Source organism: Brassica rapa, chromosome A10, assembly GCF_000309985.2.
Source record: "Brassica rapa cultivar Chiifu-401-42 chromosome A10, CAAS_Brap_v3.01, whole genome shotgun sequence".
NCBI lineage: Eukaryota > Viridiplantae > Streptophyta > Magnoliopsida > Brassicales > Brassicaceae > Brassica > Brassica rapa.
Genome location: NC_024804.2, coordinates 1,634,139 through 1,660,442, shown reverse-complemented (window position 1 = coordinate 1,660,442; position 26,304 = coordinate 1,634,139). Strand labels below are relative to the sequence as shown.

Genomic DNA, 26,304 nt, shown 5'->3' with positions numbered 1-26,304 from the left:
TTTGTTCTGCTCTAGATATGTTTGATAGTTTTACACCTGTGTCTTCTTTTACAGTAACTCTTCCTAATGGTCTTAAAGTTCCTATTACACACACAGGCACAATTAAGATTAGTCCTTCTTTGATACTCTATGATGTGTTGCTTGTTCCTGATTTTCGATTCAACTTGATAAGCGTGAGTAGTCTAATAAAAACATTGGTTTGTGCTGCTCACTTCTTTCCTAATGGTTGCTTAATCCATGAACTTTCTCGGGGCTTGATGATTGGGAAGGGTAGCTTATACAACAATCTTTACATTCTTGATACTACTAGTCATGCATCGTCTGGCAGTGCTGTGTTCTGTGGTTCTGTGTCAGCTGATAGCAACTTGTGGCATCAACGTTTGGGGCATCCTTCCACTACTTACTTGCAAAAACTATATTCACGTTTACCAGCATTTACACATGTAGCGTCTGATAATACTCCTTGCACAATATGTCCATTATCAAAACAACGACGTCTTGCGTATGTTTCTCATAATACGCTTTCTCAATCTCCTTTTGATTTGGTTCATTTAGACATATGGGGGCCATTTAGTGTTCAATCAGTAGAGGGTTATAGATATTTCCTTACATTGGTTGATGATTGTACTAGAGTAACATGGATCTATATGTTAAAGAATAAAGGAGAGGTTTCGGTTATTTTTCTATTGTTTCTTAAACACATTTCAACTCAATACAACATGAAAGTCAAAGCAATCAGAACTGATAATGCACCTGAATTGGCCTTTACTGATCTCATTAAAACACTTGGTATGTTTCATTACTTCTCCTGTGCTTATACTCCTCAGCAAAATTCAGTAGTTGAGAGAAAACACCAACACTTGTTAAATGTAGCTCGCTCTTTGCTATTTCAATCAAATGTGCCCTTGGAATATTGGTCTGATTGTGTGATGACTGCAGTGTTCTTGATCAATCGTATGCCTTCTCCATTGTTAGATAACAAATCTCCTTTTGAAAAATTACTCAAGAAAGTTCCAGATTATTCTTTGTTAAGAAACTTTGGTTGTTTGTGCTTTGCTTCTACTCATGCTAAAGATCGAACAAAATTTTCACCTCGTGCAGTGCCTTGTGTGTTTCTTGGTTATCCATCAGGATATAAGGGATATAAAGTTCTAGATTTGGAGTCTCATGTTGTTCAGATTTCTCTAAATGTCGTATTCCATGAGAAAGTTTTTCCTTTTAAAACGTCTGAACTCTTATCGAAATCTGTTGATATGTTTCCTAATACAATTTTACCAATGCCTGCACCTTTACACTTTGTAGAGTCAATGCCTATCATGAAGGATGGTGATTGTTCCACTTCTATGCCTACTACTACACGTTCACACACTCATAACAATGCTAGCACTGATAGGAATGTAGTAGAAGATGTTCGTATAGAATCTGAGAATGTATCTAGGCCAAAACGAACTACTAAAGCTCCTACTTATCTGTCTCAGTATCATTGTGCTTCCCTTCTTTCTAATACTCCACTTTCAGCTCGCCTATCTTGTCCTTCTTTTACTTTACCTCCACACCTTTGTTGCCTTATTCCTTTTTCATCTGTTACTTCTCCTTCATTTCCACCATCATTCAAAACACCTTATCCCTTATCATCTGTGGTCTCTTATGATCGTTTTAATCCTGTTTTTCAAGCTGTTGTTCATTCTTATTCGATGGAAATAGAACCTAAAACGTTTCAACAGGCCATGAAATCTGATAAGTGGAAGAAGACTGTGAATGTGGAACTTGAGGCTATGGAGCAAAACAGAACATGGGATATTGTTTCTTTACCTGTTGGTAAGAATGTAGTGGGTTGTCGATGGATCTTTACTATCAAATACAATGCTGATGGGACAGTGGAACGTAATAAGGGTCGTCTGGTGGCTCAGGGCTTTACACAACAAGAAGGTATTGATTATCTTGATACCTTCTCGCCTGTAGCGAAGTTAACAAGTGTCAAGCTTCTTCTGAGTCTTGCTGCAATCAATGGCTGGAGCTTGAATCAGATGGATGTTTCAAATGCTTTTCTACATGGAGATCTTGATGAAGAGATATATATGCGCTTACCTCAGGGTTATACTCCTCCTGCTGGTGTAGAACTTCCTCCAAATCCTGTTTATCGCCTCAGGAAGTCTTTATATGGCTTGAAGCAAGCTTCTCGCCAGTGGTATAAGCGATTCTCTTCAGTCTTATTGGGTGCTAACTACATTCAGTCTCCTGCAGATAACACGCTCTTTGTGAAGCATACTTCATCCTCTTTTGTTGCTGTCTTGGTTTATGTGGATGACATACTGATAGCTAGCAATGATAACGCTGCAGTGGCTTCTTTACAAGCACTTCTTCGGTCTGAATTCAAGATAAAAGATCTTGGACAAGCTCGTTTCTTTCTTGGTCTTGAGATAGCACGATCTGCTGAAGGTATCTCGGTTTGTCAACGAAAGTATACGTTGAATTTGTTGGAAGATTCTGGTCTTCTAGGCTGTAAGCCAAGTTCCATTCTAATGGATCCTACTCTGCATCTTACAAAGGATTTGGGCAAACCACTTGTTGATGCTAAGGTCTATAGAGAACTTATTGGTCGTCTCTTGTATCTAACCATCACGAGACCTGATATTACATTTGCGGTGCATCAGCTGAGTCAGTTCTTATCTGCACCGACTGATATACATCTACAAGCAGCGCATAAGGTCTTACGGTATCTCAAGAACAACCTGGGACAAGGTTTGATGTATTCATCTTCCTCTGAGCTGTGTTTAAACGCCTTTGCTGATGCTGACTGGGCTACTTGCAAAGAGTCTCGTCGCTCCATTACTGGCTTTTGCGTTTATCTTGGTACCTCATTGATATCTTGGAAGTCAAAGAAGCAAGCTGTGGTGAGTCGAAGTAGTACAGAGGCTGAGTATCGCAGTCTTGCTTTGGCAACATGTGAATTGATTTGGATTCAACAGTTGCTTCGTGATCTTCATGTCTCAGTCACGGGTCCAGCTAAGTTGTATTGTGACAACAAGTCAGCGCTTCACATTGCCAACAACCCGGTCTTTCACGAACGTACTAAGCATATTGAGATCGATTGTCATACTGTTCGTGATCAGCTCAAAGCCGGCAAGTTGAAGACCTTTCATGTCACTACTGGCAATCAGTTAGCAGACATCCTCACCAAACCGTTGCATCCGGGTCCCTTCAACTCTTTTCTCTCTCGTTTGTCATTGTCAAGTCTTTATCTTCGACAAGCTCCAATGATAAAGACTTGAGAGGGGCGTATTAGTATATATTCCGGTTTAGTAACTGGTTTGTATTGGTTAAGGTTCCTTTAGCTTAACCGTGCATATATATATTGAACACACATGTACATTTCATGATTATGAGAAATAACAAACTTCTATTTTCATCTTCTTCCTCGATTCACCATCTCAGCTCAATCTTGTTTCTCCATCTTCATCTTTTCTGATTGAGATGTTAATATAGGTTACTAGAATTTGAAAAATATATAATTAATCTTTTATATAAATATGTATATAACATCATTTGTCTTGCTTTAAAAGGTCGGATGTTTACAAATAGTATGATTATTGATTACTAAAGTCTATAAGTCTAAACAAGCAAAATACTATGTTATGACTATAAATTAATTACATACATATGAAAGGAAAAAAAAGGCATTCGTTGGCAAAATTATTAAAGCGTGCGAGGTATGTAAATCAACACGCTTGAGCAGTTAGTGGCAGTTAGAACGGTAAATAAAGAGGTGGAGTTAACAAACTAATCACGTTAAAAAGGCAAAACAAAGAATCAAATTGTACCACACGTCGTCGTATGGTTTCGATACATAACGGCCGTCTTAACGGCTCCTTTTCGTGTCGTCTTCTTTTTTCCACTCTACAGATTCTATAAGAGGGCCACTACATCTCCAAACTCGTACATTCACTGTCTTTTTATCTCTCACTTCTCTATCTCTCCTCTGTTCTAATTCTCTCGGACCACAGCAAACACTCTGTTCAGCTTCGGCTCCAATGGCGGTTCTTCCGACATGGATTTTAGCTATGATGTGTCTACTCTTCTTCGTCGGAGCAATGGAGAACAGTACGCACGACAAGATCTCATCTCTCTCCAGGTCTATACACCTCTTTGTTTTTTTTTTCCGTATGATATGCATCTTTCGATATAGAGAAGAACATTTATTTAATTAATTTGTTTTACATCATTGATTCGTTACATTGTTCATTCTTTTTTTGAACTCAGTTACATTGTTCATTCTTGAGCTACATTTTCGCTAGATTCCAAATAAAAATCCAAAACATAACTATAAAAATCATTTATTTTCACTGTTTTAATTCCTTTTTCAACCGACAAAATTAGCAGGAATGAGAAAAATAGTTTTTGGTTGTTTTTTTGCCTTTTCGATCTCTACTAGGCTACTACTCCACAATACTAGCTTCATCGTTGTTTAAACAAATAACCTGAGCCGTTGTAAGTTGTGTTGTGATCCAGATCCATCGATCTAAACCGTACGTTCTGCCTTTTTTGTTGCATTACGTACACTCATGAGTCAACGATAATGTGTAGTTACAATTGACTGTTGTAAATTACCGCTTTAACCTTAGACAATGGCTACTCAGTACCCCTGTCGGAATTGTTCGATAGGGTTAGTTTCGTCGTTCGATAGTTATGTCTGAAAGATTTTAACGGTTTCTCCGGATAGCGAATTTTATGGAGCAGTGTAGTGTGTGTGCATTCTCCAATGATTAAATTTATCAAAAACATTACTATATTGTCAATCATTAATTTTCTCTAGATTCTCAAATTTTTATTTCTATTTTGTAAATGATCTTCCTGTTTATTTTTCAGTTCCGACGAAAATGAATGGAACACGCATGCAGTGACAAATCCAGATGAAGTAGCGGACGAAGTTATCGCCTTGGCTGAAATGTAAGATTTTCTTAAAACTATCATATGATAATATATAAAGTATTTTCTAAAATATATATATATATATATATATAAAGTAGTAAGGGGAAAAGTCATAGAAATTCAATAAAATATTTGGGTATGGTCCAGTGAGTCCTAACTATTATTCAACAATAGTGTTGTGACTTTTGTTTCAATCTAGTGTCGGATCAAGATCCATCATACAAAGCTGTCACATTTATTTCCTCTCTAACTAATTTAATTCTTACCCCATATTCACACTATTTATAAACTATGACAAATATAGTGTTCGATAATTAATTTATTCTTGCTACTAGTGAGATCTAGTCCCGTGAACATTTGCTAATAATTATTTTTGTCAGGCTCATATCTTTAAGTAAGATATCTATTAAGTATTTTATTTTCATGAAACAAGATATTTATTGTACCTTTTCTTTCCTTTTCTAATCTTTCTCTAAAAAGTATACATATTTATATCACCTACTACAGTTTCATGCATAGAAATTGTAAAAGTTAAATTTCATTGTATTCTTTCTCAATATAGTAGTTTATTACATTTTAACACTGTTCGCAATAGTTCTCAGTTTTTTCTATTTCTTGTCAACTGTTGTTGAACTAGTAGTTATAGCAGACAGTTTTCAACGCAAACACCACATGCACTAATGCTAGGCAGATCCGCGTCCAACGCATTATTGCATCTACATGTATATCATGCCTCCCACAAAATTAAATTATCTTTCACATCGCTAACCATTTGTATACGGCTGAGTACACACTGCGAATTCGTTAACATTTACTTTCAAAATACGTACAATAGTTTTTTAAAAAAATATCCATATTTTCTGTTTTTAAATAAAATCCATATTTCTTTTGTATATTTTAAATAGGTTTTGAAAAGAAAAAATATATAATTATTTTGGACAGTTCCCATGTGGTCGTAACAGAACAATGTACACTTTATACGGTCAAAAAACAATAAGATCCCAAAACGGTATCCGTTAAAACGGACGGACTTGAGCGTCGGTATCCAACGGCAATATTTTGTTTGGCCTTATTTAACGGTACTCTGTAACGTCGTTTGCTTCAAGAATCTTAGCCAGAGAACCTAATCCCACCGACACACGTCTATGAAAAAAGTCTAAAAATACTATTTATATCAACAATGTCATGTGCACATGTTCTGATGTGATTTTGATTTTTCTAACAATTTTATTTTAAGTTCATGAAGAAGATCCGGTTCACAAAATAGAATGAAATATGAAACTAATCTAAACCGGGTAATGATTTTACAGGAGTGTAAGAAACCATACCGAGAGGAGGAAGCTAGGTTACTTTACTTGCGGAACAGGCAACCCTATCGACGATTGTTGGAGATGCGATGCCAACTGGCACAAGAACCGCAAACGCCTAGCGGACTGTGGAATCGGGTTCGGAAGAAACGCGATCGGTGGACGAGACGGGCGTTTCTACGTAGTCACCGACCCAAATGACGACAACCCGGTTAACCCTAGACCGGGGACACTACGTCACGCCGTGATCCAAGACCGACCGCTATGGATCGTTTTCAAACGCGACATGGTGATTCAGCTAAAACAAGAGCTGATCGTCAACAGCTTCAAAACGATCGACGGACGCGGCGCAAACGTTCACATCGCTAACGGCGGTTGCATCACGATTCAGTACGTGACGAACGTCATCGTGCATGGGTTGCATATTCATGACTGTAGACCGACGGGTAACGCTATGGTGAGAAGCTCAGAGACGCACTTTGGGTGGAGGACTATGGCGGATGGTGACGCGATTTCGATCTTTGGATCGAGTCATGTTTGGATTGATCACAACTCGTTGTCTCATTGCGCTGATGGGCTTGTGGATGCTGTTATGGGCTCGACGGCGATTACCATCTCTAACAACCATATGACTCATCATAACGAGGTTATGTTGCTCGGACATAGTGATTCTTACACGAGGGATAAAGCTATGCAAGTTACTATTGCTTATAACCATTTTGGAGTCGGACTTATTCAAAGAATGCCGAGGTATGTCTAAAGACCGAACAAAAAAATATAGTATGCTCTGTTTACTCTGTTTTGTTTTATGACCAATAAAATTAACTTTTCTTGCAGGTGCCGACACGGGTATTTCCATGTCGTGAACAATGACTACACTCACTGGGAAATGTACGCGATTGGTGGAAGCGCAAACCCGACAATCAACAGTCAAGGAAACCGCTACGCCGCCCCGAAGAATCCCTTTGCTAAAGAGGTAACAAACCTAATCAAAACCATTGAAACGAACGAGTGACTGCTGGGACGAAACTGATACTACATGTGGTTTCGGGCTTCGACTCCAAACCTCCTGGTATTAAAAAAAAAAAAAGAAGAGTGTGTGACATTATGGTATTGAATGTTTTTTGATAGGTGACTAAGAGAGTGGACACACCGGCTAGTCATTGGAAAGGATGGAACTGGAGAACGGAAGGAGATTTGCTTCAGAACGGAGCTTATTTCACTGCTTCTGGAGCCGCTTCATCTGGTAGCTACGCACGTGCCTCTAGCCTCGCAGCTAAATCTTCTTCATTGGTCGCAACCATTACTAACGACGCTGGAGCTCTACCTTGTCGCAGAGGACGTCAATGTACCTCATAGTTGTTTCTAAACCTCCTTCCAACACCATTTACCACCAAAATTCAAAACCATCTTCAATTATATTTAGACAAAAGTGTACATTTTCACACATTTGTCATTTAAAAAAGCCAATTATCTTTTTTTGTGTGTGTTTTGTATCGATTTTTCTCAACCTCGGGTTTGCTTGCTTCAACCGCAAGTTAACACAAGTAAAGGGGGAAAAACAACCTTTCATGTAAAAGAGAAAGTCCCGAAGTGTTGTTGGTTCTGTCTGATAAACTCAGGTTGTTCTTCCATTGTCTCTGTCATTACCAAGAAAAAAAACAAGAATATGCTGTCTTTTCGTATCTTTCGTGTATTTCTTGAGGTTTATAATTTAATATAGGGTCTAAATGATTTGTGAAACTTTCTACTTTTCTTTGTTTGCTGGATTTGTTAGCTTTTTCCCACCATGTTGTTGTAACTTGTCATGATTGGTACATTTTAGCTTTAGAAGCAAGCAACCAATACTAATTGGCGGTTTATAAAAACTTTACATTACTGTTATTTTGACAACACTAGAAAAGCTTTAATTGCGACAGATTCGAATACCCAGCTATCTATCAGACTATCACCCGCAAATGTTTTACCGTTTTGCCTTCCAACCACATTAACCTTTAGGAAAAAATATCATATTCAAATTGCTTATGCAACAAGCATCATAAGAAATAAATTATCAAAAACGCTAGTGAATAGTAGTATGCATTATAAAATTATAGAGACCGTGATAGCCTGTTAGAGCATCTTCAACCCACTTCTATTTCTACCTGTATAATAGCATTTAGAGGCAAAACCACTCCAACTCATTTCTATTTTTGCCTCTAAAATAGGGATTGCTATTTTCTCGTCTATTTATAGAGGAAGAAATAACATTCCTCTATATTTTGCTCTATATGTAGAGATCTCAATTTTAGAGAAATACATTGGAATAAAAACCACTTCTATTATAGAGTTCTTCTATTTTAGAGGTAAAAATAGAGAATTACATTAGAGATGGTTTTAGTGAATTTATATTAATCCTAAACTTAGTCTACTTTTGTGTATTAAACCCATATTATAAGTATTGATTAACACGTATTCCTTTTTCTTTTAAAAGCATATCTTTTGTTGGGAAGAAAAATTAACATATCTATTTTTTATTTGGCTTTTTGCATTGGAAAGTTGATCCTTAACATGAAAAGCAAGAGAAGCTTAAACACGCTTAATCGGCTCCATGTGCTTACACATGACAAAAAGAAGTATCAAAATCACAGACAAAATGTTCCGACAGATAATGATAACCTTTTATTTTCACCATCATAGGATTTTGTTGAGACTAATTATGATTATTTACAACTAATTAACAGATGAGTTAGGGGACCATATATTGTCTACAACTTAAAGCGATATAGGCTTTTAATAATCCTAGATATGTGTAAAATTCTCTATATATATATGTAAAGAAAAATTACGTTTATAACAACTCTGTGGAACATAAATATTGATCTAGTATCACTTAACAATTTAACATTGAATGATCGTACAGCGATGGATAACACATTAACCATTTCTAAAAAGTAATTACCTTTACAGCTTTACTCAACCAAATCAATTAAAATAAGTCATTTCATTCTTCCTTCCAACACAAGTATCAATCATCTTTCAAGACACAATACATCGTATTTGCATTATTATGCTACAAAAGCTGAGGTAGATTAAAGATGGTCAGATAATCTATAAAAAATATTTGGTTTGGTTTCCATTATTTAAATATATGAGTTCAGCTTTCTAATTTTTCAGCTTTTAAGAAACGAAACTAGTATAAGAAAATAAACCAAAGTTAGACGGTTATGATTTATATTAAAAATCTTATAGTTCTGTAATTGAATTAGGTTTATCGTTGGATAAACAGTTCATTTCCTGAATACTCGTAGAACTGTATATGAAAGTTTCATCTCGTACAGCTCAAAAAAAAAACCCAAATAGTCAGAAATATCATTGAAGCATTCGTTGCCAAATAAAGTTTACAAATATTTTGAATACTACTAATTTTATTGAAACATAAGTAAACATATTAAATATTTATATAAGTATAACTAATCACCACCAAGAATTTTATTTTTGATGATATCAGTAGCGTTTTTGGCTGTGCCCAAAACTCCAGATACAGATCCTTTAGCTTTCTCAGTGATAGAATCCGTTGTCTCAGTAACTTTCTCGGTCACATCCTTTGTCATCTTACTCACCTAATTGACCAAATCAATGAACCAGAAACGCTGTAATCATCAAATTAAATAATATGAATATATAACTAAGCAGAATAATCAAATCATCAAATATGTGAATTGATTACTTACACGGTTAGCCGTAGTAGAAGCGACATCTTGGATATACTCGGTGGTTTCTTTTACCGCCTGTGCTCCTTCCTTCACCGCCTCTGCTGCTTCTTTCACCTTTTGGCATTGCTCTGCCTCTTCTTTTCCCTTTTCCATTTACCATAACCAATCACAAATAGAAAGTATGCAATATATATATAAATGATCTGCCCTATATGCATAACTTTTAGCAATCATCTTTAGGTTTTGATTGGTAGCATTGAGGAATTGCGAATTCATAACAAAATAATAGTATGTGAAATAAAATGAAAATTTATGTGAAACGATGAAATTTCTTGTATTTCTGCTGTCAATCTTACAAAATAGCGGAGTTTTGAATAATATTAATGCATACAAGTTTCTTGTATAATGACTTTGTAATTTCAAACTAATCAATAAAACAAATCCGTTGAAGTAAAAAACATGTATACAAGTTTCCAATCAAACCATATGTACTACTAATTGGATATCAACATATTATATCTTATAGTCAAATTAAATTTTTATACTATGGAATATAAGTTTTTGTTTGTGTAAAACACACGTTTTTCAAAAGATCATGAGTTTTCCATTGTACTCGAAACTTTGAAAAATCTTGTCTTTTTCTAAATGGTCATGGCTACACAAATCAAATGAACAAAAACTACTCCTGTTAAACAAAACTGTTAACTGAAAACATATATCCATTGGTTCTTACCTGTAAGGGCCTTGACGTTGAAACGAATGCTTTGCATAGTGGAAAACTCCTTGCTGTTTTTCCACTATAGATCAGAACTTCGGCCAATTTTGATGAAAGCATCAACGAATGCATCGTAACTTTTGTAGAAGATAAGTACTCTTGAGATTATGAAAACATTAGAGAGAGTAATTGAACCCCTCACAAATCAGAACTTCTGATTCTAAATAATCATACGACATAAGCTCTACCTAAAAGCTTTATTTATATATGATCATCGCTTCCATCTCGGTTCCAGTTCTGATCATCCGGTTATGAGCAATTATAGGGTTCCTTGTGGTTTGTCTTTAATACTACAAAACATAATAATCTCAAACCCCCATCTTTTCGGCTATTGACTTGATCTTCGTTTTTAGTTGTTTTAAAATATGTTTTCTTTTGGTTAATGACTTCAATTATATATGCATATAAGATTTAGTGAAACGGATTACCAATTAAATGTTTAATTTTCATGTCATAATATTTAGCGAAATGATGATGTATTTTGACAAAGTGTAAGTACATTTTTAAAACTCCAAACATGAATTAAATTATAGTTCAATTTATTCCGCTTGCGGTACTGAGGAGTGAAGACACTAACCACTTAAAATTTATGCATGAATGAAGTCGGACCAATCAGTTGCCAATCTATAGCTGTATCATCAGACATCCCTTATTAAGTATTTTTTTTTTATTTATATGTATACATTTTGTTCATAGCCGAATTTATTACTTAATTTCAACTGTTACCAACCTTACATTTTGCTATATAAACCCTAGAAACACATTGTGAACAATACGAGACGATCAACATAATTAATAAAAGAGAGAGGGAGAGCGGAGAGAAGCGAGAGAGAGAGAGATGTCGAGAGTTTTGTCAGTCGTTTGTGTCTTGCTCACTATGTCATTCGTCCATGCACGTGCTCGTCAAGTGCCTGGAGAATTTGACGAGGGCAAGATGACAACACGTGAAGATACAACAACAACGGTCGTGCATGCAAATGCAGCTGATCAGTCACCACCAAAAAGCCTCTGCGACAAAAAATGCATCGGAAAAGTCGGAGGAATAGTGGATTCGCGGGAGTTGGTGGTTACGCCAGCGTGGGAGGTCTAGGTATGCCACTCATTGGCGGTCTAGGCGGTGTCGTTAAATACGGTGGCATAGGCGGTGCAGCTGGAATCGGTGGCTTTAAGGGTCTAGGCGGAGGTTTGGGGGGCGGTGTTGGAGGTCTTGGTGGAATTGGTGGGGGTATTGGTAAGGCAGGTGGTATTGGCGGTGTTGGCGGAGCTGGAGGTGGTTTAGGTGGAATCGGTGGTGGTGGCATTGGTAAGGCAGGTGGTATTGGTGGTGTTGGTGGTATCGGCGGTGGGCCTGGCGTGGTCGGTGGCGTTGCCGGTGCACACGGCGTGGTCGGTGGCGTTGGCGGTGGGATCATTCCACATCCTTGATGGAGATATGAAGGTTTTGTTGATTATGGTTTAATTAAATGAATAATTGATTAGTGAAAGTGTAGTGCTAACTGGAGTGGTCCATCCATCTTATATATTGTTAAGGATCCTTTCCAATATCCGATGTGGGACATTTATCTTTAATACGCCCCTTCGAGATGATGACTCTTTGAGCATTAATCTCGGAATGTTTTAGATTGGAAGCCCATCTATCCTAACCTAGTATCAGAGCCCGATCCACGCAGTCCAACCCGATCCACATCGATCTGGTCCAAAGTTGGCCCATCGATCCTTGCCCGAACATTCCGAAATTAATGCTCAAAGAGCCATCATCTCGAGGGGGCGTATTAGGGAAAATGTCCCACATTGGATATTGGAAGGGATCCTTAGCAATATATAAGATGGATGGACCACTCCACTTATAAAGAATTTTATTTAGCTTAACATGGTATCAGAGCCCGATCCATGTAGTCCAATCCGATCCAGCCCAAAGTCGGCTCATCGATCCTTACCCGAACATTCCGAGATTATTGCTCAAAGAGCATCATCTCGAGGGGACGTATTAGGGATAAATTAGGTCCGAACATTACTGATTCAAGCTCTGATACCATGAAAGTGTATAAGACTTGATGCCTTTCTCATTGATCACAAGAGAATATATATACAACGTAATCATATCTACGTATCACAACTATACAATATAGAATATTCTGATTCTCTAAAGATTGGATATTATCATATCCTAACAATTAGTACTCGGATCTAATTGTTGGTTTCTTTGGGTGACTTTTTGATCTATTGTTTCGTTTGGGTGTTTTTTGTAACGTTTCCTTTGTTACGTAATGTGTCACTAGTATTTATATTTAATCGTTATGGTTCGTTTTTGTGATTCTCTCCTTTTTTTATATTTGATGTTCAAAACACAGATTAAAGATATCATTATTAGTTAAGGCCCCTAGTGATAATTCTTTCAATGAGTTATTTTTGAACTTATTTTGGTATTTATAAAGTCTGCAGATATATATACTATATATGGACTCTTTCAAAATAAAAAAAATTCAACCTGTACAACTTCGAAAGTTAGATATGTAGCAAGGTTGAATAAAGATTTATAGTACATTTGCAACTAATCAAAACAAAAACTTGTATAATGGTGATTATAAGACTGCATTTAGATCTACGTGGAAACGATCCGTGTGAAATCTCTTAATTCATACGATCATTTAATCAGAAGTTGAGAATTAGCGTTCCTACGTATATATTTTTGCTAATAACCAATTTACGTAAATAAACAAACAACATGCAAAGGAAATCGCAGAGCTAGTCCAGTTTAACATGGTCATGGTTGGAAAGTTCTTTTGCTATAAGTTACAAAAAAAAAAAGTTATTTTGCTATTCTTTGTATTTTCCAAAATATTTATGACAGAGGTATACAATGTGGGGAAGTCAGCAAGAATACACGAAATGTATAAGCAACGTAATAACTGCGTTGGGATGAGAGGACATAATGCATGTCAAACACTTGTTGTGTCATTTCATGCATCGTCCTCTCTTTAGTCCATTTCACTGGCCGAATCTTACATTTACATGATACATCATTACATCTCATGCAGTCAAGCAATTAATTACGACGATTTCGCCTCAACTATTCTTTTCGTTTCGTTTATATTTGTATAATTGTATTAATGCTTATATATATGTCAGATACTATAGTTTTTCTTTTAGTAAATCACAGTGTATTATGATAATAAATCAAAGTAAAGCATGCGAAAATAAGAAAAGAAAAAGGAAGTATGTTTGTATAATTTTCAAAAGATTTTTGAAAATGAAAGTAGAGCATTTGTTTCTTACAAACATGTAAACGGCACTGAAAGAGGCCAATAACAAAGACTGTACACCCTGTTCGAAAACGCAGCCGCCTAACCGATTAGTCGTCCGACTAGGCGCTTGGCGGAACCCAACCGCCGCGATTTCAACCAAGTCGCCGGAATTAATCGGAAACCCGGTTAATCTAATAATACTCGACTAGGCGCTTAAAAATCGGATTAAAACCGATTATAACCGCGTAAAAATTAAAACTCATTTGACAAATATTGGGCTCTAAAACAAAAGCCCATTCGTCTGAGAGATTATGTGGCTTGGTACTTGTATTTATAAGGCACTTCAAGACTTCTCTTCCTTGTTATTAACCGATGTGGGACAAATACATGTGTTTTCTTAAAATTTTTTTTTTTAGCCTCGCCTTGATAAAAAAGAGAGAAAGATTCATTGCTGGTGAATCGAACCCAACACCTGTTACAGTATCAAATGCATCCCAAACCACTGGCCTACAATGCTAAGACATTCACCTATCATATATATTCGTATAAATACATTATAAATATATTAAATTGTATTAAAAACTAGGCCCCGATTAATCCCCGTTTAATCTCTGATTTTTTGGTAACTCGTTAGGCCCGGAATCACCGCCCGACTAGCGCCTAGCGTAGTTTCGAACAGGGACTGTACATAAGGGCCTATTAGCTGAGCTAATAGTTTAAGATATCTTACCAACTCATAATGGGTTGCTTAATAATATAATAATAGTATTTAAGGAGATAATTTGGGTAAGAGACTTAGCTAAACAACTTGACATTTTTCCTCCTCCATTGCAAGGCTCTTATTTTAGGGTGCTTAAAATTTTTAAAGATTCTTTTGCCAATATTATGTTCTTCAAAGGAGACAATTCAATACACAAAACATACGGCAAGAGAGGAGAAGAGAAGAAGAGTATTCACTTGTTAGAATCCGGCCATCCTCGAGGGAATAAGAAGACCACCTCCTCAAACCCCAAGAAGTTATCTGCATTTCCATCATAAACAAAAAACAAACAATTTCTAAGAGCATCATTATCCTACCAACTCATAATGGGTTGCTTAATAATATAATAATAGTATTTAAGGAGATAATTTGGGTAAGAGACTTAGCTAAGCAACTTGACATTTTTCCTCCTCCATTGCAAGGCTCTTATTTTAGGGTGCTTAAAATTTTTAAAGATTCTTTTGCCAATATTATGTTCTTCAAAGGAGACAATTCAATACACAAAACATACGGCAAGAGAGGAGAAGAGAAGAAGAGTATTCACTTGTTAGAATCCGGCCATCCTCCAGGGAATAAGAAGACCACCTCCTCAAACCCCAAGAAGTTATCTGCATTTCCATCATAAACAAAAAGCAAACAATCAGAGATGGCACAACTACCAAAAAAAAAAAAAAAAACAGAGACTTGAAAAAAAGATAGGACTAAAAGTGTGTTCCATTCTTGTGGTTACACGAGAAACATAAATGGGATCAGAAGGAACATGGAGATCGAATCTATTGATTTCAGGAAGTGGGGAGAGAACTGAGATAGAGATGAGAGAGAGAAGGAGATAAGCAACGTAGCTTATTGTTCCTAATTAAGCGACGGTGCTTGAATTAAAAGATAATTTTCTTTTTCTTTTAATCAAAATTAATCTAAGCAATCTACCTAAGCAACCTGGATAATCATGCTCTTTCCAAGTTTAAAACCTTTTTCAATAAATTAAAAAAATTCGAAACCGGAGAAAATTTCAGGAGGCGAATGTAAAGAGCGGGAAGCGCGTAAATGTGAAAACAAAGTTCGAGAGAGATGGAGAAGAATGCGATCAGGATACTGGACGAGATCAAATCCTCTGATGTAACCTTCCCTTTGTTTCCCACCTTCGATTCGATTGAAATTTCTAGGTTTCGTGTATAAGATATGAAGCGGAGACTATAGTATTAGTAGTTGTAGCTATTTAGAATATTAGACATTGCTGAGAGCCTGAGACTTGTTAGGTTGAGCATTGATTTATAATCACTTGAGTTGATTTTTTTTTTTGGATCTAACGAGATTCACTTTCTTCCCATGATTGTACAATAACAGCTAATGGAGAACCGGGTTCAACTACTTGCACGGCTCGGTCAGTTAGATCCACAAGATGATACTGATGTGCCCTCTTTTGTTGAGAGCTTAACAGTATCCACCACCTTTACTTTCTTATCTTCTCTTCCTCTTGCTCATTTATGCTATGTGTAGTAGATAATTCAGGATAACGATGTGAACACTTTATTGCTGAAAGTTACATTTGCTTCACCTTTGATAAGTTTATCTGTTATATGCATTGCTATTTTTACTACTTTCACTTGGGATTAAGACGACGACTAATACATGCATTCTTTAATTGTGTATGTTCCTGAATGTTTTAAGCATTCCTTGACGGTAGTATAGACACTCTGGGAAGACTTCACGTGTCTTGATGTTTCTCAGTGTTTGTTGAATAAGGCTATCCTGCCTGCCCTGCCTGTGGCTTCCAAATACCTGGCCTTGGATCGGCCTGACTGTTGTCATTACTTTCTCGCTTTTGGTATTAAGGTACAATGTTTCTTTTTTTTTATTGCTTATTTTAGCTTGAGAGTGTTGTTGTGTGTTATCTTTTCTTACTCTACTTGTTGTAGGTAAGCCAATGGTGTGCAAAACATTTAAACATGTCTGTGATGTCTATGGAGGAGTCTCAAGAGGAAGAGCATTCAAACGTTTTCTTTCAGGTTGGTGACTTTTCTGTAAGTACAAATCTGTCTGAGCTAATGATTACTGACCAAATGATGTTGTCAACCATATGTTATGCAGCTTCTTTTGGATTATCTTGGCTTTTCTGCCTCTAGCTTTACTGCTATTGGGAAAATATGTTTTATGAGAGATGAGACCGCAGCTGTTACAGTTCGTAAGTTTGTTTCAGAGCAGCTGATTTTGACAAAGGAGGTGATATTGAATGCCAAGGTATCTTCAAGGATTCATCTTAGTCATGAAGCTGTTTAATTAACATATGTTCTATTGTAGTTCCATATTTTTACTGTAGGTTGACATTAGTGTGTTGCATTGTTGTCATCTGTTAATAGCTTTCACTTTAATTTGGGGCAGAAAGTTGAATCCTTCTCCTCGGAAATTTTCAAGGCTGCACACGTGGTGATAGACTCTGTTGTTCGTATTAACTGAAGAAGAGGTTTACTCTTCAGTCCTTTCTTCTCAGCTACCGGGAAGACAATAATCTGGGAATCGATGTTTTCAGCTCTGCTTCTATCTCTCAAAGCCCTTATGATTACTCTATCTTCATCTCCTGCCTGGGAAGAGCTTGAAACATTCTTACTCCAGAATCTCTTGCATCCCCACTTCTTGTGTTGGCAGATAGTTATGGAACTCTGGTGCTTCTGGGTTCGTCATGCCACTGAGGATGTAATGGCCAATATGATCGACAAACTTTGTGTATTCATGATGTCAATATCAACATCAGAGACGCCGCTTTGTCCTGACTCCGTTCTCAGAAGAACTGCAAAGTCCATCTGCTTGCTTCTCACTCACAGCCACAAATCTTTAACAGCTCGAGTTTACAAGAACATTTCCACTGAGAGCCGATCCGAATCTGCATCGGATGCATATCTAGCCTTGCTGTTAGAGGGGTTTCCGCTGAATTTTCTTCCAGACCAAACGAAAAACGACGCAAAGAGACAGATTGTCGCAGACTTCTTTCACTTTATTGAGAATTTCAGTGAAAAACCATCAGAATCCTCCAGATACACTGTGCATGGAGCTCCAGTTTATGCACTATCTGCCTGCCTTGGGATACTGTAAGTAATATACTCTTTGCAGTTCTCTAGAAATCTTATTCCACTGGATAGCAAAATCAGGTTTTGGTGCGAGCTTAGAGCTTTTGTGCTGTGGATATTGACTTGTCATTTTGTTTTATTTGTAGAAAGACGAGCATGCCAGAGATTGACTCCAAAACTCTGAAATTCGCCATAGCTCTCGTTCAAAAGCTCAGAAACTCCAAAGATGAAATGACTAGGGATCGTTACACTGAGATTCTCAGCGAAGCACTGTCAATCATCTCAAGAAGCGAGCAGCTATACACTTGCCAAGAGATGGACAATGTCATAACAGAGCTTCAAAAGCTTTTCATCTCAGAAACTGATAAGCATCATCATCATCATCTCAATAAATCAGAACCAAGCCTTGCTCTCTTCTTGTCAGGACTTATCAATTACGAGATGCCTGAAACCGAAACCTGTCCAAAGAGCCGGGCGGTGTGGGAACTCTACCATTTGCTTCTCAGGAAACGCCACTGGGCTTTGGTACACCACGCTGTTACCGTGTTTGGGTATTTCTGCGCACGTACGAGCTGTAGCCAGCTATGGAGATTCGTACCTGAAGACGCTGCTCTAGCTTTCGACATAGGTTCTGGAAAAGAAGCCAAAACAGAGTGGTTCATGTCTGAATTAAAGATGTTCTTGGAGAAAGAACAAGTGCTTCTCTCGACCACTCCTTCACAAGAGGAACTCGAGTTACTTTCTAAAGAAGGCATGGAGGTTAGAGCAACAGTGCAAAAGCATCTAGAAGGAAGAAAGCAGCAGAGATCAGTGGAAGAAGAGAAACGACCAAACAAGAGAAGGAAACTCCCAGAAGGGATTTGCAGAGGAGTGGAGCTATTGCAGAACGGTGTGAAGAAGATCAACGAAGGTTTAAGTGAGTTGAGATCAGATGAGAGTGAAGAGTTTCAAAAGAGTTTACTGAATCAGTTTTCGTGTGTTGAAGATTTGGTGTCTCATTTGGTAAGCCTCGCTGCTTCGGACTAAGACACTGCTAATTGATGAATGTTTTATAGATGATCAAATGATATAAAGTGTTACAAATCTCAAATCAAGTGCATAGAAAGATAACTTTATGAATGTAGTATTAGTCGTTATCCTCCAGGGTGTCCAAAATGGCTGCAGGATCTTCCTTCACCACAACGTCATCATATGAAAACACTTTGGCCAAACAGGTAACCAACTGCTCATGAATCACTTCTTCCGAAGGAAGCTGAGCATCCGTCTCTCTTCTCAGAGATGTAACTTCTTTATCAGCAATCCCACACGGAACAATGTGCTCAAAGTACTTCATATCAGGATCTATGTTGAAGGCCAGACCATGGCAAGTGATTCCAGAGGATATACGGACACCAATAGCACCAATCTTTCTATCCCCAACCCAAACCCCAGTCTCACATTTGTTTCCTGCACGAGCTTTCACCCCATATATCGAAGAAAATTCGATCATCGACCGCTCCAATGCCTCTACATAGCTCCTAGCACCAAAGCCTATGCTGCGTAAGGAAAAGATGGGGTATAACACAGCTTGGTGAGGGCCATGGAAAGTGATATCTCCTCCTCTTTGAGTATAATGAAGCTCAGCTCCAATGCTCTTGAGTTCAGCTTCAGGGATGAGTAGGTTGTGATCGGTTCTACGTTTTCCGAGAGTGTAAGTTGGTGGATGCTGAAGCGAGAGGAGGGTATCGGGGATCCGATTAGCTTTTCTCTCGGAAACTAACTTGTCTTGAAGTTTAAGGGACTTCAAATAGTTGACAGTGCCTAGCTTCCATACCTCCAGGGTTCTTGGGGATCTCATTTTCCTGCACATCATCCCATCATTATTCACTTCAGTAACAGGAAGATGATTACTGATGGGATCTAAACGCATGACCAAAACAGCAAACAGTTTGCAAAAAGCAACAAAGCTAAAGTTAAGAATCGAATCTAAGGAGCTAGGATACGTAGATCAAGCGCTAAAGATAGAAACATGAATATTATTTTGCTACCACGTCTGTGAGGCATTTCATCGAACATAGAGCGTGCATATACAAAAACACAGTTTGTAAAAGATGAGAAACAGATTTAATAAAACCCATTAAAATGATCAAGTGTAATGCAACATACAAGAGTAAATTTATCGATAAAGTCAGCGACTTTGAAAAGGGCTAGATGATCAATACCGATTCGATTCTTCTCCTCCACAGAAGAGTTTAACTTCAGAGACGATAATGAGAACTCCTCCAATTATATAATTTTGAGTTTATTAATTAAGACGACTTTGCACTTGTGCCCCTTGAGTTTCCGAGTCTCACGAAAAAAGCCATAAATATCCAGATCAAATCGCAACAGTATATAAGACAAGGGGAGGATTGCACATTTTGAAAACTTAGGGGTCAAATTCGAAAAAGTCGAGTTATTACAATAGTTTGAGTTTATCTAAACACCTATTCATCTCTCGAACCTCCTCTTCAGACAATCCTTTACCAGACTGATTAAACTTCTCCGTCTCGCACTTCAAGGCCGCGTCTCGACACGCTCTAACGCAACCGCTGATATCGAGCAAGTTAAACACCACGGGGCAGTTCCCGACGCTTCTGACCAGCGTCATCGCCGACCAAACTCGTCTGTGTTCATCTCTCGACGATCTTACAATGCACAGCTTCGTGACCGGGTTCACATACGCGACGTGGAAGGATCCGAGACAAGAGGCGAGACCGCACTCGCCGAAATTGACGAGGATGCTGTCTTTGATCGCTTCGGAGAGGTTGAGTTTCGTGAGGATAACAGGAGTTCCTTCTCCTAAGAGATCCTTGTCTGGGTCGAGATAGACCTCCATCAACATGAACCTGTTCTTAAACCCCACCATGATCGTAGAGAGGAGGAGAAACACAAGCGGCGGCTGAAGAAAAGATTCTGAAAACTTAGGGGTTTATTATTTAAAGAAGAAGAAGACAATCACGTGAGTCACGTGATTTACGAATTAAACAGACTTGGGCCTTAAAAGCCCAGTTTATTAACTATCTTCTGAATCCCACAGTCACGTGACTCCACGTGATTTACAAATAAATGGGCTTGGGCTTTTAAAGCCCAGTTCGTTTACTACGTCATTTCTTCTGAATCCCTAGAAGACTCGGTTAGCAAAATCGAAATCGGATCTCAGAGTGATCAGAGAGTCAATTCGATCGAGGGGGAGATGACGGAGGCGATGATAAGGAAGAAGCCAGGGATGGCGAGTGTGAAGGATATGCCGCTGCTTCAGGATGGTCCGCCGCCGGGTGGGTTCGCGCCGGTGCGATATGCTCGTCGGATATCCAACACGGGTCCTAGCGCCATGGCGATTTTCCTCACCGTTTCTGGGGCCTTTGCTTGGGGAATGTACCAGGTCGGGCAAGGAAACAAAATCCGAAGGTATGAAGGAGATTCCTATAGATTAGAAGCTTTGAGTTTGGTGTACCCTTGTCTCTAGAAATGGCTAGTTTTAATTTAAAGTTATAAACTTTTGTTCTGTGTGGTAATAAAAACATAAACTTGTGGTTCGTTAATTGTTTAAACTTATGGTAATAAAAACATACACTTTAGAAATAGCTAACCTATGGAAGTATTAGCCAATTTGCCTGCCAAGTGCTGATTTCAAATCTTGTTCAGTTACTTTGTGTGTGTGTTGTTTGGTTAGTGTTCTATGGCATTTTGGTTGAAGCTTAATAAGCGCAAGTTTTGCCGTTAAGGTTTTGTGTTTATATGACGGATATAATATTAGGAGATGTGGGATTCTACAACCCCTTAAGCTACGATCGTTAAAGCTGAGACAAAGAAAGCAATCTAATTGCAAGTTGATAGTAGATTGTTAGTCACTTAGTGGCATATCATCTGGCTTATCCGTTAACAATATTTATATGCAATGTTTTTCTAGTGAACAAGAAAAAATGTTGATTTCGTATTGTTTGTCATGGACTTCCTTAGCTTCTCATCAGAAACTTTCAATTCCCTCGTGACGTGTTTAATTCGTTATCAGTAAGTTCTTACTTAATAAGATTGATTTTTGATGTGTAGGGCATTGAAGGAAGAGAAATATGCTGCTCGTAGAGCTATACTTCCCGTTCTTCAAGCTGAAGAAGATGAAAGGTAATGAGTTTCTCTTTTTAAAACTGCAACCTTCAGACAGTGAGTAATCCCAGCTCGTATACTTTGTGCTAATAGGTTTGTGTCGGAGTGGAAAAAGTATCTGGACTACGAGGCTGATGTAATGAAGGATGTTCCGGGATGGAAAGTTGGTGAGAACGTTTACAATTCTGGTCGTTGGATGCCACCGGCTACTGGGGAACTCCGTCCTGATGTCTGGTGATCTCTTCTTAGTTTCTCTCACAAAGTCATACGATGATGATGATGAATGAATTTAATAATATGTTCTTGTTTTTATCTTTTTCATCTTGTAATATGAGAAAGAATGATGCAACAGACGGTTGTTCTTGTTTTGGTTTTGCTTGAATATTAATCTCGTTTTGTAATTGTTTCAATTGTAAAATGAGACAAAGGAAGAGTTTCATCAGACATCAAATAAAAACCCTTCAGTCCGGTTTAAAAATGGGTTTGAGGTCGGTTATTACTCTTTAACCGGTTATTTGTTATTGGTCTGTGATTTTGACTTCTCTTATCATCTTCAGAAGAATCTCAAGTTCAAAAGCAAAAATATCTTCTTTCTCTCTCTGTCTTCTCTCTCTCATTGGGTAAACATGATTACTGTCACCTCCAAGCTCTCTCTCGTCCCTCCTCCATTCTTCTCTGTCGTTAACTCTTCTTCTTCTTCTTCACGTTCCAAAGGTGCTCACTTTATCCTGCTCTATTTCTCTCTGTTTTGCTGTCTGCTCAGCTCATACATGTCATAGATTCTTTCAGTTTTCTTAAAAGACCCGTCTTTTTATATAATTTCGTTAACCCTTCAGTGCAAAAACGATCCTTGAAACTGTGTGAAAGATTCTGGAAAATTTTGGCACTTGAAGACAAATTGGAACTTGTCGTGGATTGTGTTTGTGTCTGTTTATGTACTCAAAGCATCGATCTTTGTCTTATTTTCTTACATCCACTGTGTTTTTCCAACTTCTGAAACCTGCATGAAGTAACCTTTGTTCTTTGTCTTCTGTTCTTCAACTGCAGATGTGAATATGGAGCCCAAAAGGAAAGTGAAACTAAGAGAAGATTGGAGGGAGAAATCCAAACCTATACCACCGGGAGGCACCTATCCAGCAAAAGATCATTGCAGGTTCTGTCCTTTTTGTTTTAACTTCCTATTTGTTTGCCTGGTTCTTATCAGAATTCTTGGTTGTTTTAATGGGGTTTCTGCAGTCGATGCGGGCTATGCGACACCTACTACATTGCACATGTGAAAGATGCATGTGCTTTTCTTGGAGATGGAATGTCAAGGATTGAGGTAATGTCCATAATCCATACAGGGTCGGCTCAACACTGATAGGGGCCCTAGGGCAAAAAAAAAATTTTTACTCTCTAAAATTTATATAAAGATAATGTTTAAAATATTTTTAAAATTTAATCAATAATATTTTGTATATTTTGTAATGAAAATAAAACTATATACATATCAAATAATTTTGGGCCCTTTTCAATTTTATTTATTATATTTATAATTTTTTTTATATATAAAAATATAGATTTATAAAAAATTGGATCCGTTATTTATCATTACACGGGGGGACACGGGCTCGGACCCGGGGCGATCGCACCGCTTGTCCCTCCTTGTAAGCCGGCCCTGAATCCATATGCTCTTGCAATGGACAAGATATGTTAAATATTCTTATTCTATTAAACTTTATAAGCTTCTGTGCAGAGCTTGGAACCTGTTGTGCATGGTAGAGGAAGGAAAGCAGATTCCTTAGAAGATACATACTTTGGGGTCCATCAAGAGCAGCTTTATGCTCGTAAGCTGAAGCCTGTTGAAGGTACACTGATGCTTAGGCCATTTTTGTGCCTCATGACAAAGTTTTGTGTGTGTTTGGGTACACTGAAGCTAGGCCATTTTCTTGAAAGCTATGTAACATTTTTCGTTCCACCTTGTTTTGCAGGAGCACAGTGGACTGGAATTGTCACAACCATAGCTATTGAGATGCTGAAATCTAACATGGTTGAGGCTGTTGTTTGTGTGCAGAGGTAAAAACTAGTTTTTAATTTCAGTAACTTGACTAAGTAGGGGACATTTATCAACCACGATATAGATTCTACCATCTAATCATGTAAATGATATGTTGAATTAAACAGTGACCCTGAAGATAGATTGTCTCCAAGACCAGTATTAGCCAGGTTTTCCACCAACCCTCCGTGATTTATTTGAGTCCATTATCCTTCAAGTCTCCATCCGCTTGATGTTTATTTATATTTAATACTAAGGACACCTGAAGAAGTTTTGGCAGCAAGAGGCGTCAAACCAACTCTGTCTCCTAATCTGAATACTCTTGAATTAATCGAGGTTATTTGCCTGCAGACTCTTTTTTCTTTCATGTGTTTACTATCGCTTAGTCCATTTCATTGCATTGTAACAGTCTTCTGGAGTGAAACGTCTTCTTTTTTGCGGTGTGGGTTGCCAAGTGCAAGGTTTGTCTCTGTGACATGCTTCTTTTTTATATTTATATTTTCAAAGTTCCTCCATACCATGACTCAATAGTGTTATAATGCAGAGTGATTTCTTGTACTGCAGCATTGAGAGCAGTGGAGCAGCATCTGAATCTTGAAAAGCTATATGTTCTAGGCACTAATTGTGGTAGTTTCCTCATCCTTCCCAGAAGGGCCTGTTACATGTTTTCAAGAAGTAGTAATAGTATATTGTGAATCAATAGTGGACAATGGAACAAGGGAAGGGCTTGACAAGTTTCTCAAAGCGGCTAGTAAGGAGCCAGAGACTGTTCTCCACTATGAGTTTATGCAAGATTACAAGGTTAGATACATACACTTTTTGCAATGAGCAGTTGCTTTGGGGGTGCTAAGCTTGTTTTGACTTCTCTTGCAGGTCCAACTTAAACACCTGGACGGACACATTGAAGAGGTATATAATCACTTAAAATACTATATTGTTTCTGCGTTGTTGAAGCTTTAATCAATTTTTTTTTTAAATCTGTTTGGCTAAAAACAGGTTCCCTATTTCTCTCTACCAGCAAACGATTTAGTTGATGTCATAGCTCCATCTTGTTATAGGTAATGCCTAGAAAGTTTGTGTATAATCAATGTATTGCTGCTGTGACCTTCTAAAGTCTCCTTTTCTTTTCTATTCTGCAGCTGCTTTGATTACACAAATGCATTAGCGGTGAGTGTTTATCTTGCAGTTAAGATGCCATTCCGTTAACCAATTCCAAACGGCTCCTTATAACTCTATGTATGGTTATAGGATTTGGTTATCGGTTATATGGGTGTTCCAAAGTACTCAGGTGTGAACATGACTGACCATCCGCAGTATATTACAGTGAGGTCAATACTTCAACCTCCCTATTTTTAATATGAACCGCATAGTCTAGTGAGGTTGGCCAAAACTAGTGTTGGTTTTGCATAAACCTACAGGAATGAGCGTGGGAAAGAAATGCTAAGCTTAGTAGAAAACCTTTTGGAGATCTCACCAACAATAAGTAGCGTAAGTCTTCTAATGTCTAATGTTACTTTGTTATAAGACTTGAGGAACCCAGTTAACAGAAAAAATCTAACTAACATATCTTTGTTTGCTGTTGTTTCAGGGTGATCGGCGACCTTTTGTGACAGAGACCGTTAAGGCAGACGATGCTGCTAAGTTTGGTATGTTTCTTGAATCATCTCTGCTTAAAGCCATATTCTCGTTAACGCAATGCAAGATGCCAAACATTTCGCAATGAAACTTATGCAACTACCATTTGTCTTGAAAAAATCTAAATATATTCTCTATGTTTTCTCAGGTCAAGGTCCTGCTCAGCCTGCGCCACTATTTGTTGGAAACATAATAGCATTCATCTTAAGTTTGGTAAAGCTTCTCTCTCTTTATAAACACGAACAGGGATGTAACTTCATAGCAAAAAATGGTCTTAATTGGATAAATGCATTCTCTTGCTTTAGGTTGGTCCTAAGGGTCTAGAATTTGCGCGGTACTCATTGGATTACCATACCATCAGAAACTATTTGCACGTCAACCGGAAATGGGGAAAAGAAAGGTAAAAGTCTGAACAACATTCCTAGAGATAAACGTTTATGTTATCCCTCTAATAACCAAAAGTGGCATTGTAATCTGCAGAGCCAACAGTCACATGCCTTCATATTCCAAAAAGATAGTAGAAATGTACAACAAAAACGGCCAAATAGATCAAATGCTCTCTAAGAAATGAACATGTAAAGGGTTTTAGTTTGGTCATGTTAAGTTTACAAATGTTTCACTCACTCTACAGTGAGTAGTAATGTACATTGGTCCTACTGTATCTCAACTTGTAGTATGTTAGTAATATCCAAAACTATTTCTCTTGTGAATCTGGTAAGACCGGCAAAAAAAGATT

General features: G+C 37.7%; 8 protein-coding genes across 8 annotated transcripts; 5 read left to right on the top strand and 3 right to left on the bottom strand.

The window, feature by feature from the left end:
* The first annotated feature begins 3,878 nt into the window (after nt 1-3,878).
* LOC103844229 (probable pectate lyase 1) lies at nt 3,879-7,926 on the top strand. The gene is made up of 5 exons (XM_009121017.3): nt 3,879-4,132; nt 4,867-4,947; nt 6,240-6,986; nt 7,074-7,212; nt 7,368-7,926. The coding sequence occupies exons 1-5, from the start codon at nt 4,032-4,034 to the stop codon at nt 7,593-7,595; spliced, it is 1,296 nt and encodes a 431-aa protein (XP_009119265.2). The 5' UTR covers nt 3,879-4,031; the 3' UTR covers nt 7,596-7,926.
* LOC103844230 (uncharacterized protein At4g13230) lies at nt 7,720-10,865 on the bottom strand. The gene is made up of 3 exons (XM_009121018.2): nt 10,665-10,865; nt 9,950-10,075; nt 7,720-9,838 (listed from the first exon to the last, which is right to left on the bottom strand). The coding sequence occupies exons 1-3, from the start codon at nt 10,776-10,778 to the stop codon at nt 9,689-9,691; spliced, it is 390 nt and encodes a 129-aa protein (XP_009119266.1). The 5' UTR covers nt 10,779-10,865; the 3' UTR covers nt 7,720-9,688.
* Nucleotides 10,866-11,726: 861 nt separating this feature from the next.
* Nucleotides 11,727-12,131, top strand: LOC103844447 (glycine-rich protein 5). The gene has a single exon (XM_009121228.1). It carries the CDS (start codon nt 11,727-11,729, stop codon nt 12,129-12,131), a length of 405 nt encoding a protein of 134 aa, XP_009119476.1.
* A 3,485-nt stretch (nt 12,132-15,616) lies between these two features.
* Nucleotides 15,617-18,909, top strand: LOC103844448. Its single transcript, XM_033282477.1, is given in 9 exon segments — nt 15,617-15,827; nt 16,056-16,148; nt 16,401-16,544; nt 16,628-16,717; nt 16,800-16,949; nt 17,091-17,147; nt 17,149-17,203; nt 17,206-17,794; nt 17,920-18,909. Coding segments are annotated over 9 exon segments (2,106 nt in total). The 5' UTR covers nt 15,617-15,779; the 3' UTR covers nt 18,800-18,909.
* LOC103844232 (octanoyltransferase LIP2, mitochondrial) lies at nt 18,811-20,209 on the bottom strand. Its single transcript, XM_009121019.3, has 2 exons — nt 19,975-20,209; nt 18,811-19,614 (listed from the first exon to the last, which is right to left on the bottom strand). Exon 2 carries the CDS (start codon nt 19,608-19,610, stop codon nt 18,900-18,902), a length of 711 nt encoding a protein of 236 aa, XP_009119267.1. The 5' UTR covers nt 19,611-19,614; nt 19,975-20,209; the 3' UTR covers nt 18,811-18,899.
* On the bottom strand, nt 20,124-20,921 carry LOC103844233 (probable ribonuclease P/MRP protein subunit POP5). Its single transcript, XM_009121021.3, has one exon. It carries the CDS (start codon nt 20,658-20,660, stop codon nt 20,211-20,213), a length of 450 nt encoding a protein of 149 aa, XP_009119269.1. The 5' UTR covers nt 20,661-20,921; the 3' UTR covers nt 20,124-20,210.
* A 9-nt stretch (nt 20,922-20,930) lies between these two features.
* LOC103844234 (NADH dehydrogenase [ubiquinone] 1 alpha subcomplex subunit 13-B) lies at nt 20,931-22,376 on the top strand. The gene is made up of 3 exons (XM_009121022.3): nt 20,931-21,202; nt 21,845-21,916; nt 21,992-22,376. The coding sequence occupies exons 1-3, from the start codon at nt 20,988-20,990 to the stop codon at nt 22,134-22,136; spliced, it is 432 nt and encodes a 143-aa protein (XP_009119270.1). The 5' UTR covers nt 20,931-20,987; the 3' UTR covers nt 22,137-22,376.
* Nucleotides 22,377-22,461: 85 nt separating this feature from the next.
* Nucleotides 22,462-26,278, top strand: LOC103844235 (7-hydroxymethyl chlorophyll a reductase, chloroplastic). The gene is made up of 19 exons (XM_009121024.2): nt 22,462-22,612; nt 22,946-23,051; nt 23,135-23,219; nt 23,634-23,745; nt 23,869-23,953; nt 24,062-24,103; nt 24,191-24,269; nt 24,343-24,394; nt 24,498-24,560; nt 24,637-24,734; nt 24,807-24,842; nt 24,930-24,991; nt 25,073-25,100; nt 25,182-25,261; nt 25,352-25,421; nt 25,522-25,579; nt 25,717-25,781; nt 25,874-25,968; nt 26,049-26,278. The coding sequence occupies exons 1-19, from the start codon at nt 22,525-22,527 to the stop codon at nt 26,137-26,139; spliced, it is 1,395 nt and encodes a 464-aa protein (XP_009119272.1). The 5' UTR covers nt 22,462-22,524; the 3' UTR covers nt 26,140-26,278.
* The last annotated feature ends 26 nt before the right edge of the window (nt 26,279-26,304 follow it).

What these genes read in the sequence shown, in the direction of transcription:
- LOC103844232 (XM_009121019.3), bottom strand. Translation starts at nt 19,610, where the DNA reads ATGAGATCCCCAAGAACCCTGGAGGTATGGAAGCTAGGCACTGTCAAC.
- LOC103844229 (XM_009121017.3), top strand. Translation starts at nt 4,032, where the DNA reads ATGGCGGTTCTTCCGACATGGATTTTAGCTATGATGTGTCTACTCTTC. An exon ending in AAGATCTCATCTCTCTCCAG is followed by an intron (nt 4,133 to 4,866) that starts GTCTATACACCT and finishes TTTATTTTTCAG; the next exon opens with TTCCGACGAAAATGAATGGA. An exon ending in GTTATCGCCTTGGCTGAAAT is followed by an intron (nt 4,948 to 6,239) that starts GTAAGATTTTCT and finishes ATGATTTTACAG; the next exon opens with GAGTGTAAGAAACCATACCG.
- LOC103844447 (XM_009121228.1), top strand. Translation starts at nt 11,727, where the DNA reads ATGCATCGGAAAAGTCGGAGGAATAGTGGATTCGCGGGAGTTGGTGGT.
- LOC103844230 (XM_009121018.2), bottom strand. Translation starts at nt 10,778, where the DNA reads ATGCATTCGTTGATGCTTTCATCAAAATTGGCCGAAGTTCTGATCTAT. An exon ending in CAACGTCAAGGCCCTTACAG is followed by an intron (nt 10,076 to 10,664) that starts GTAAGAACCAAT and finishes TAAATGGAAAAG; the next exon opens with GGAAAAGAAGAGGCAGAGCA. An exon ending in CTTCTACTACGGCTAACCGT is followed by an intron (nt 9,839 to 9,949) that starts GTAAGTAATCAA and finishes TTGGTCAATTAG; the next exon opens with GTGAGTAAGATGACAAAGGA.
- LOC103844235 (XM_009121024.2), top strand. Translation starts at nt 22,525, where the DNA reads ATGATTACTGTCACCTCCAAGCTCTCTCTCGTCCCTCCTCCATTCTTC. An exon ending in CCGCAGTATATTACAGTGAG is followed by an intron (nt 25,262 to 25,351) that starts GTCAATACTTCA and finishes ATAAACCTACAG; the next exon opens with GAATGAGCGTGGGAAAGAAA. An exon ending in TAGCATTCATCTTAAGTTTG is followed by an intron (nt 25,782 to 25,873) that starts GTAAAGCTTCTC and finishes CTCTTGCTTTAG; the next exon opens with GTTGGTCCTAAGGGTCTAGA.
- LOC103844233 (XM_009121021.3), bottom strand. Translation starts at nt 20,660, where the DNA reads ATGGTGGGGTTTAAGAACAGGTTCATGTTGATGGAGGTCTATCTCGAC.
- LOC103844234 (XM_009121022.3), top strand. Translation starts at nt 20,988, where the DNA reads ATGACGGAGGCGATGATAAGGAAGAAGCCAGGGATGGCGAGTGTGAAG. An exon ending in CAAGGAAACAAAATCCGAAG is followed by an intron (nt 21,203 to 21,844) that starts GTATGAAGGAGA and finishes TTTGATGTGTAG; the next exon opens with GGCATTGAAGGAAGAGAAAT. An exon ending in CAAGCTGAAGAAGATGAAAG is followed by an intron (nt 21,917 to 21,991) that starts GTAATGAGTTTC and finishes TTGTGCTAATAG; the next exon opens with GTTTGTGTCGGAGTGGAAAA.